This window comes from Mercenaria mercenaria, chromosome 16 (genome assembly GCF_021730395.1).
Source record: "Mercenaria mercenaria strain notata chromosome 16, MADL_Memer_1, whole genome shotgun sequence".
Lineage (NCBI taxonomy): Eukaryota > Metazoa > Mollusca > Bivalvia > Venerida > Veneridae > Mercenaria > Mercenaria mercenaria.
The window spans coordinates 25,080,060-25,091,248 of record NC_069376.1 but is presented as its reverse complement, the minus strand read 5'-3'; the positions used below and the strand labels follow the sequence as shown (position 1 = coordinate 25,091,248).

The following is an 11,189-nucleotide window of genomic DNA, read 5'->3' as shown; positions in this document are numbered from 1 at the left end:
CAAAATATTCGCACACTTGTTTGTACCGTGAGTGGCGACTCTTCAGCTTTTTTATGGCTGAGAAAAAACTAAGATGTCCTTTCATGCATTATTGTAGGCACGGGCGGTCATCTGGGTAGAAACGTTCCGTTAGCCAGCTGGATGGCTTCCTCACATTCAATAGTTCAACACCCTAAAGGGGAGCGATAGTCTAGTGGTTTATGTGTTTGCCGCTCAACCCAGGGGTCGTGGGGTCGGGCCTCACTTGGATCACGACCATGACTTCTCAAATGACACCAGTACTGGATTTTCCAAGAAACGGACTCTAGAGTGGTTCAAATAAGCTATAAGCTTTCTCCACAATCGAGCATAAATGAATTAGTATAAACTGACACCCTAAGTGAAGTTTCGAACACGCAGTTGTAACGGACAAGCGATTCGAAGTCAGCAGCTAAAAACAAAATGCCTCCAAATGCAATGTTATAGGGTCTAACTGTAAAAACGTTTTAAATTTTGATTAATGTAAACATTAGGCAAGCTGAAAACACTGGTAACCATAACAACAAAATCATGTGAAGGATCACTTTATTTCATGATGACATTTATTTTTATATCTGTAAAAATATTCATCAAGATTTATAAAGGATATAGGTTTCAAGTTTGTCCAAAGAGTATAACTGAGACGTTTCAAAGGTAGTGCACGACAGTTTCAGAAATTTCTCACAAAGAGTGTTAAAAGAACATTTTCAGTAAAAATAAAGTAATGCCTCCTGTTTGTTTCATAAAACGTACCTACCTGAGTCAGTTAACTGAACAGATATTCGTTTAAATATTTTTTAAAATCACCTGATCCCGAGGAATTTCCGACCGATTACGGAAAAACTCGACAGTAGGACAAAATGACCATCCATGTCAGTCTAAGAAAATACAAAAAAAGGTAGTTTTTCTGCATACGTTTTGACTTCAAGGGAATATTGCACGGCTATCGTAATGTTTTAGCCTGCGCATCCGCTGTTTGCAGTTTACTTTCAAAGTCTACTGCAATTAGAGAACCCGTTAGCGAACCGCATAGGTCCTGGTCAGACTGCGCGGACACAAACGCACATTTAAAGCGTTTCTCTACTGTATATAGTGCCATATTCCACTTCAGATTACTCTCATAGCGACATGCATAAACACACATATTACCTTTAAAGAATATTTCTTGTATGAATCTTCATATGTATATCAGTATCTTTTTTTTTTTATTACAGGCATAATCACAAATATCTAACTTAAGCGTTACTTTCATGTATGTATTGCCATATGCCTGTTCAGATCACTACTAAGGCGACACACATAATCACAAAAATAACATTTAAAGCGTTTCTCTTCTGTATGTATTGCCATATGCCTCTTCAGACCACTGCCACGATGACATGCAAAATCACAAACGTCACATTTAAAGCGTTTCTCTTCTGTATGTATTGTCATATGCCTTTTCAGATCACTGCCAAGGCGACACACATAATCACAAACATCACATTTAAAGGGTTTTTCTCCTGTATGTATTGCCATATGATTGATCAGATAAGAGCTCCGGTTACACATATAATCACAAACATTACATTCGAAGCGTTTCTCTCCTGTATGTACTGCCATATGCCTTTTAAGGTAAATGCCACAGCGAAACACATAATCACAAACACCACATTTAAAGCGTGTCTCTCCTGTATGTATTGCCATATGACTGTTCATACGAGTGCGCCGGTTACACGCATAATCACAAACATCACATTTAAAGCGTTTCTCTCCTGTATGTATTGTCATATGCCTCTTCAGATCACTGCCGCTGCGACACGCATAATCACAAACATCACATTTAAAGCGTTTCTCTCCAGTATGTATTGCCATATGCCTGTTCAGGTTACTGGCAAAGCGAAACACATAATCACAAACATCACATTTAAAGCGTTTCTCTCCTGTATGTATTGCTATATGCATCTTTAGACTACTGCCACGGTGACACGCATAATCACAAACGTCACATTTAAAGCGTTTCTCTCCTGTATGAATTACCATATGTTTGTTCAGAGTACTGCCACAACGACACACATAATCACAAACGTTACATTTAAAGCGTTTCTGTCCTGTATGTATTGCCATATGATTGTTCATACGAGAGCGTTGGTTACACATATAATCACAAACATCACATTTAAAGCGTTTCTCTCCTGTATGTAATGCCATATGCTTATTCAAGTCACTGCCACAGCGACACACATAATTACAGACATCACATTTAAAGCATTTCTCTCCTGTGTGTATTGCCATGTGTCTCTTCAGATTACTGCGAAGGTGACATGCATAATCACAAACATCACATTTAAAGTGTTTTTCTCCTGTATGCTTTTCCATATGATTGTTCAGATGAGTGCGCTGGTTACACATATAATCACAAACATTACATTTAAAGCGTTTCTCTCCTGTATGTATTGCAACATGCCTCTTCAGATTACCGCGATGGTGACATACATAATCGCAAACTGCACATTTAAAGCTCTTCTTCTCTCCTGTTTGCATTTTATTATATGTCTGAAGATCACTGCTTGAATTGCAGAAATAATCACCATTGATCACAAATGTTATATTTATAGCAATTTTCAACAGTATGTATTGTCATACGATTTTTGGGATGTTGGCTCCTTTGACCTACGCAATCACATATATAACATCTGAAACGTTTCTCTCAAACATGTGTTCTAATGTGTGACGTCAGAATAATTTTCGACTTAAATGCCAAACCGCAAATACCAATTTAAAAACTTTTATCCACTTCATACACTGATTTCTACTTGTATGTTATCCATATCAAAATATTTTTCTCCTGTGTGTATAGTCAAATGTTTTCTTTCTCCTGTATGTGTTGTCAAATGTTTTCTTTCTCCTGTATGTGTAGTCAAAAGTTTTCTTCTCCTGTGTGTGTAGTCAAATGTTTTCTTTCTCCTGTAGTCAAATGTTTTCTTTCTCCTGTATGCGTAGTCAAATGTTTCCTTTCTCCCGTATGTGTAGTCAAATGTTTTCTTTCTCATGTAGGTGTTTTCAAATGTTTTCTTTCTCCTGTATGTATAGTCAAATGTTTTCTTTCTCATGTACGTGTTGTCAAATGTTTTCTTTTTCCTGTATGTGTTGTCTAATGTTTTCTTCATGAAGATACATGTTGCTTATGTTTCTTCATATTTTCTCTCCCTTTGTCCAGTGATTCATATTAAACTGATAACTCGATCACGTGAAGTGCAGTTTAAAACTGTTCTGACTTTCTGTGTACTGCTAAACGTTTCCCTTCACTCCCTCCGCTAATGTTGTTGAGTTCATACCAAAGTTGAGTTCATACCAAAGTCGAGTTCATACCAAAGTTGAGTTCATACCAATGTTGAGTTCATACCAATGTTGATATACACAAAACGCCTGCATAAATCTGCAAAAAAAGAAAAAGATGAAAAGTTACAGAACATCACAAATATATAACATTTTACCAGATTTTAGGTTGCTTTTTTTTCAAGTCAAACAAGTGCAGAAGTACTTTATATGTATAAATATGTATCCATTTTCTGTAGCATTTGACCTGATGAAGTTATAGCGCAACAGTTACAAAATATTTTTGGCATACTTTACTGGTAAGCATTCAAGACAAAACGTGTGTCATCTTGGAAATCCAACATCAAACCAGACGTTTTAGCTATCAGAAAAAGTTGCAATGACACATTTCGGTGTAATGTTATTTATGTGTGTATAGTTTGTTTGGCTTAACCTCGCATCGACACAATTATAAGACAGGTCTAGTTTTTTAAGGACACGAAGACCGCAGGTGCTCCCCTGTGTATTATTTCAATTCAATTCAATTCTATTCAGGTTATAAGCTCATACGAATAAAATATCATAATATAAAAACATACATTACATAAACATATACTTGTTCAATATAAAAGACAATTGTTATAAGAATATAATATTAGCAAATAATCATATCAAGTCGATCTTGGATGGCCCATTAAAGTAAACTTAATCACTTATTTCCAATGGGGTCCCTTAAGATATATATCCTGTAAATATTGACAAAAGCTAAAATGAATTGTTATTATATAATAAGTAAGTAAATCGTCTTTTATATTCTCTTACGATGAACGGGAAAAAAAACAATAAGTAAATTTCTTAATAAATTATGAAACCCCAAAATAAAACTAAAATTGTATCTATGCAAATAAATATCTCTAAATATTTATGCTATAATATACCATTTTGTTTCTGCCTCGCACATTTATACAGATGTTTCTTTATTTCTTGTTTGAAACAGTTTTTGGATTTTGGATGCGCAGGCTGGTCTAGATCAATGTTGGTTGCAAAGCCACAATGTTGGTTTTCTCATGGTGCGGCTCAAATACGCATGTTATGCACAGGTTCAAATAATTTTGTGAAAAATAAGTTTCATGTACAAAACGAAATATTTATCAATGAAAAATTGACCAGACAAAAAGAACCTAATATACTATTCTGTTACACACGTTTTCTTTATGATGGAAATTTGATAAAAAGAAGAACAAATTATTTGAAAACGAAATCCCTACCTGGAAATAATAGCTCTGATCCACCATAAATTACAGTTATTCACTTTAAATCATCACAAGGTAAAAATCATAACTATCATGAAGAAATTTGGCTGAACCCACGAAGCTACAAACTTTATATAGTAGAAAAAAATTCAGCGTCAAAAAATAAAATATTTTGTCTATTAACGACAGATGATGATGATGTATAAACGTTGTTAAATTGAAAAACAAGCTTAAAAATGACGGATACGATAATGCTGAAATGATGTCCCTTCCGATGTTGGCTAATATTTTTTCCTTACAAAAGATTATTATAACAAATAAGTTTGCTAATTGGTCATTATCAATTTTATCGGGAAGGAAATAACACTGTCAGTAAGGTTAAACAGGCTGCGGGTATTTGAGTTTCGCTAAGACTCCGTGTTAAGTTGTAGTTTTCTTCACTTTCATATGTTTCTCAAATTCTAAAATGTATATGGTATTTTCGTATATTTCTCAAATTCTTATCAGAACTTCTATACTGTATTTTCGTATGTCTCAAATTCTATACTTCATTTCAACTATATAACGTTTTCAAAGGAAATTCTATAAAAAATGTTGAATATTTAACTCAATATGAACGTATTGAACAAATTTACGTCCGGATTAATATACTTTTTGTCACTTTATTCACATTTCGTTAATTCTTCTAAATAATTGATCATGATATCATTCAACTTTACATGTGTTAATTCATTTCGGGTACACAAACGGCTTCTCTTTTGTGGCTAAAAAAAAAATAGTCGCAACTTGACCGCGATGGTTGACCTCCGCCTGATTATTCATATTGGTTATTTCATTGTAGAAATAAAGGGTGATTAGGGTTGCCATGTATATTTATATGAAATTAGTTTGTTTACAGTGCAGTATCAAAGTATGCATACTTACATTTGATCAGTTAAAACTTTCCAATACACTAATTTATTATTACACAAATTCATATTTCCACTTTCTCATGCAGCTCGTGTTTTACGTACACTCCTTTTCAATAATAGGTTGTGCCTCTTTATGTATAATAATACAAAGGTCAACCATCGGGGTCAAGTTGCGTCCACTATATCAAACTGAAATTTAAGAAGTGGCATAAATACTTATTTATAATGAACTTGTTCAGTTTTATTTATAGGGGTAGGTATGGGCACCCGAACAGTCACTGGTATTCCGTGGCTCGATACCGAAGGTGTGAAATTATTCGCATTTTTCAAGGTAAACAAGATTATTTTTGCAAAAAAAAAGATGTTGCCGAGGTCAAAGAACAGTATTTCCATTGTGATAAAGTAAGAACTTTCCTAAATCGTTATCTTCTGGCAAAAATAATCGCTAATATTGAGTTTGCATGTCTCTGAAAGAAATAACTTGCACAACTCTAACTTCACTTCAACAGTTTAGCAATAAAACAGAGTTTTAACTAGTGCTTACTTATCTACTAACCTTGACAACCAGCTTGTCAAAGGAAAATGGTGACGATAAGTGGTACACACGTGTTTGTTAAATATCGTTATCTGATTGGATCATAGATAAGTTTGATTGACAGTCGGCGACTGGTCAATTGCATACAAACGTATGGCTATTAATTAATTGCGGAAGAAATGAAGAATTTGTGAAGTATTTTTTTTAAATAGTACATTTGTATTACGCATTTATTCCTGTCTATTTCTAAATTTAAACAATTGAAACAACACTAACAACAACAACATCAATAATTTAATAATAATAATAATAATAATAATAATAACAATAATAATAATATTACTTATTATTATTGTACAAGTTACATAGAATTCTTTTTATTAATAAACACATTCAAAGTGCTTTGTAGAGCAATTATTATTTATATTAATATTGATTGATAATAATATTAATAATGATAATGATAACAACAACAACAACAACAACAACAACAACAATAATAATAATAATAGTAATAATAATAATAATGATTATTATTATTGTTATCATCATCCTTCCACTTTAATACAGAAGTATCTTTGTGTAAGATTATGTACACGTACAAAACAGCTTTACCAGACAAATGAGAAAAATAAACAAATGAATATATACGTTTTTGTCAGATGTAAAAGAAATTCCAGCTATGTCCTTTCTTAAAGTAGTGGATGCTGTTTTTACAATTAGACAAAAAAAAGAGATGTGCAAGTCAACTCTGTGCCACTGTATGCATTCACATATTATCAGTATGCTGTTTAAAGTCCATCGGGCATACCGTTAAAGTCGTGTCTTGTCGAACTCGCACACAGAGGAAACGCAGTTCGCAGAATGACATTCAGGTTCACTACCTTAAACACTGGCATTCAGGTTTACTACCTTAAACACTGCCATTCAGGTCCACTATCTTAAACACTGACATTCAGGTCCACTACCTTTAACACTGACATTCAGGTTCACTACCTTAAACACTGACATTCAGCTTCACTACCTTAAAGGCATACAGACACTAAATAGAAAAATGCGACTACCATTTTTTTTCGCGCTATTTTTCTATTTAGTGTCTGTATGCTTATAAGAAAAACTTTTTTCTCTGACATTGTGCCAGTTTCATTTGAAATGTACAAGAAACCTTAATGCATTAAAAATACAATGTTTTATCAACGGTTTCTAAGGTTTTATGGCATTTTCAATATCATAAGACAAAACGTCAGATTTTGTCCAAAAATAGCTGTTGCGACATAATTTTGAAGCAGTTACCCTAAATGTAGCCTTGTTTTGCCCTGTTGTGACATTTTCTTCTCGGATCTGCATACAAGTTACACATTTAAACTTCTAAATATGTTCACTTTTACCTCTGATGGCCAAAAATTAGTTATCAGTAGGCTATAAATATGCAGTTTTTGAACAAAAACACTTAAAACAGCGAAAGTCTAATATTTTGAGGTTTTATCCTCATTTTTTAATAAAATTGCAATAAATTTGTCATTTTCCATCAAATTCTAATCAAATAGCCCATCACCAGCATCATCTGGCCAGATTTCAATTTTTACTAATATCATCTTATAAACAAAGTTTTACAAAATATAACTCGCCACATGATTAACTGTTACTCTGCTAAATTTCTATAATAATGAACTCCATTTTTTTTTTCAATCTGGACCGTACCATTAACCATTAGGGTGCTTACCGAAACGATACTGACTGAATGGCGAACAGTGCAGAAAATCACTTGCCGCCAGCAGGCTAAGGGTTAAGATATGATCATGACTTGTTGTTGTAATATTAGCAAGGCTCATTCAGTATTTACAGGGGCTGCATAAGTACCACTAAACTTTAAAAAGTCGTTTCTTTTTTTTTTCTCATTTTGAACACGAAAAGACATTTTTCAAAAAGAAAAACATTCCAGGAAAAAGTGACGAATTTGTTATAAAAGAAATAAGTGTGTGAAGTTGGCGAGAAGTTCGACATTCGACATTAAACATTGGATAAGTGAACGACATCGGACATTTAAAACGTGAAGTTGGCGAGAAGTTAAACATTGGACATTGGACATTCGATTTCAGAACGACATTAGACATTCGAAACCAGAAGGAGATTGGACATTCGATTTCAAAACGACATTGGACATTCGTACCCAGAACGACATTGGACCTTCAAACCTAGAACGACATTGGACATTCGAACTTAGAACGAGATTGGACATTTGAACCCAAACGAAATTGGACATTCGATACCAGAACAACTTCAAAACGACATTGGACATTCGAACCCAGAACGACATTGGACATTCGTACCCAAAACGACACTGGACATTCGATACCAGAACGACATTGGACATTCGATATCAGAACGACATTGGACATTTGAGTTAAGAACGACATTGGACATTCGAACCTAGAACGAAATTGTACATTCGAAACCAAAACGACATTGGACATCCGATTTCAGAACGACATTGGACATTCGAAACTGAAAGACATTGGACATTCGATACCAGAACGACACTGGACATTCGGACCCAGAACGACATTGGACTTTCGAATACAAAACGACATTGGACATTCGCTTACAGAACGACATTGGACATTCGAACCCAAAACGATATTAGAAATTCGAACCCAGAACGAAATTGGACATTCGAATCCAGAACGACACTGGACATTCGATACCAAAACGACATTGGACATTCTATTTCAGAACGACATTGGACATTCGATACCAGAACGACATTGGACATTCGACACCAAAACGACATTGAGGATTTGATTTTAGAACGACATTGGACATATGAACCTAGAACGACATTGGACATTCGAACCCAAAACGACATTGGACATTTGATTTCAAAACGACATTGGACATTCGAACCTGAACGACGTTGGACATTCGAAACCAGAAAGACATTGGACATTCGAAACCAAAACGACATTGGACATTCGATTTCAGAACGACATTGGACATTCGAACCTAGAACGACATTTGACATTCGAAACCAAAACGACATTGGATATTCGATTTCAGAACGACATTGGACATTCGAACCTAGAACGACATTGGACATTCGAACCCAGAACGACATTGTACATTCGATACCAAAACGACATTGGACATTCGAACACAGAACTACATTGGACATTCGATACTAGAACGACATTGGACATTCATTTTCAGAACGAAATTGGACATTCGAACCTGAACGACATTGGACATTCGAACACAGAAAGACATTGGACATTCAAACCCAGAACGACAGTGGACTTTAGAATCCAAAACGACATTGGACATTCGAACCTAGAACGACATTGGACATTCGACCCTGAACGACATTGGACATTCGAACCCAAAACGACATTAGATATTAGAACCCAGAACGATACTGGACGTTCGATTTCAAAACGACATTGGACATTTGAACCCAAAAGTACATTGGACATTCGAACCCAGAACGACATTGGACATTCGATTTTAGAACGACATTTGACATTCGAACTTAGAACAACATTGGACATTCGAACTCAAAACGACATTTGACATTTGATTTCAGAACGACATTGGACATTCGAACCTAAAACGACATTGGACATTCGAACCTAAAACTACATTGGACATTCGATTCCAGAACGACATTGGACATTCGATTTCAGAACGACATTGGACATTCGAACCTAGAACAACATTGGACATTCGAACCCAAAACGACATTGGACATTCGATACCAAAACGACATTGGACATTCGATTTCAGAATGACATTGGACATTCGATTTCAGAACGACATTGGACATTTGAACCAAGAATGATATTGGACATTCGAAACCATAACGACATTGGACATTCAATTTCAGAACGATACTGGACATTCGAAACCAAAACGACATTGGGCATTCGATTTCAGAACGACATTGGGCATTCGATTTCAGAACGACATTGGGCATTCGAGTTCAGAACGACATTGGACATTTGAAACCAAAACGACATTGGACATTCGATTTCAGAACGACATTAGACATTCGAACCTAGAACGACATTGGACATTTGAACCCAAACGACATTGGACTTTCGATACCAGAACGACATTGGACATCCGATATCAGAACGACATTGGACATTTGATTTAAGAACGGCATTGGACATTCGAACCTAGAACGACATTGTACATTCGAAACCAAAACGACATTAGACATTCGATACCAGAACAACATTGGACATTCGATATCAGAACTACATTGGACATTTGATTTAAGAACGACATTGGACATTCGAACCTAGAACGACATTGTACATTCGAAACCAAAACGACATTAGACATTCGATACCAGAACGACATTGGACATTCGATATCAGAACGACATTGGGCCTTCTTTGTTTAATAGGAAAATGAATCGGATCGTGTTAGAATTTGAGATAACCCATTCGCGTGCAGTGACGTCATCCGATACAGGCGCGTAACACGGTCGTAAAAAGTAGTTACCATTTTTTTTCAAACACTGTTGATACGAGTATGTCGTAATAGAATCGAAATATCAAGTTTCCAGACTGTGATTTATCGTAGAAAAACCCGAGCTTTTCGTTCTAATGCGAAACAATATATTATGAAGGCTTTCGTGATATATTTTTACATATAAGAATTCAAAACACGATAAGAAACTTATTATTTCTTAAATGTAACATATTTCTCTTATCGAACGGATAAACAGCTGGTTCTTAAAACATATTAATAGAACTGTAGTATAACACTTTAGGCATCCAGGGGATAAGCAGAATTCTTGTGATCCAGTCTCAAACATATAAGATACATGCATATGGAAAATTGCAGGGCGTTATGACGTTGCTGGACCAAGCCCAGAAACTACACTCATCCACGCATGTGCGTTCTGGTGCGTTTTACTGTAATATTTTATGCTTCAATGCTAATAAAAATTCGCTAGCCTGGCATTTGACAACTAAAATCTTTGAGAGGATTTACTGAAGTAATTATTTACGTTGCTGGCACTACGTGAATTGGAATAGGATGTAATTCATGGCAACGTCTCTTGGTTAAATTATTGGATATTACTTAAGAGAATGAGAGAATGTTTAAGTGTCTAATACAAGATAAATGGTGCTGTATGTATAGGTTGTATTACCACATTCTTTTGTG

The 11,189-nt window shown here is 35.1% G+C and overlaps 1 protein-coding gene across 1 annotated transcript; it reads right to left on the bottom strand.

Annotated features, from left to right (window-relative positions):
* Positions 1–1,266: 1,266 nt before the first annotated feature.
* LOC123543303 (zinc finger protein 468-like) lies at positions 1,267–3,167 on the bottom strand. The gene is made up of 4 exons (XM_053525813.1): positions 2,802–3,167; positions 2,170–2,192; positions 1,736–1,888; positions 1,267–1,468 (listed from the first exon to the last, which is right to left on the bottom strand). The coding sequence occupies exons 1-4, from the start codon at positions 3,165–3,167 to the stop codon at positions 1,267–1,269; spliced, it is 744 nt and encodes a 247-aa protein (XP_053381788.1).
* Between the last annotated feature and the right edge of the window lie 8,022 nt (positions 3,168–11,189).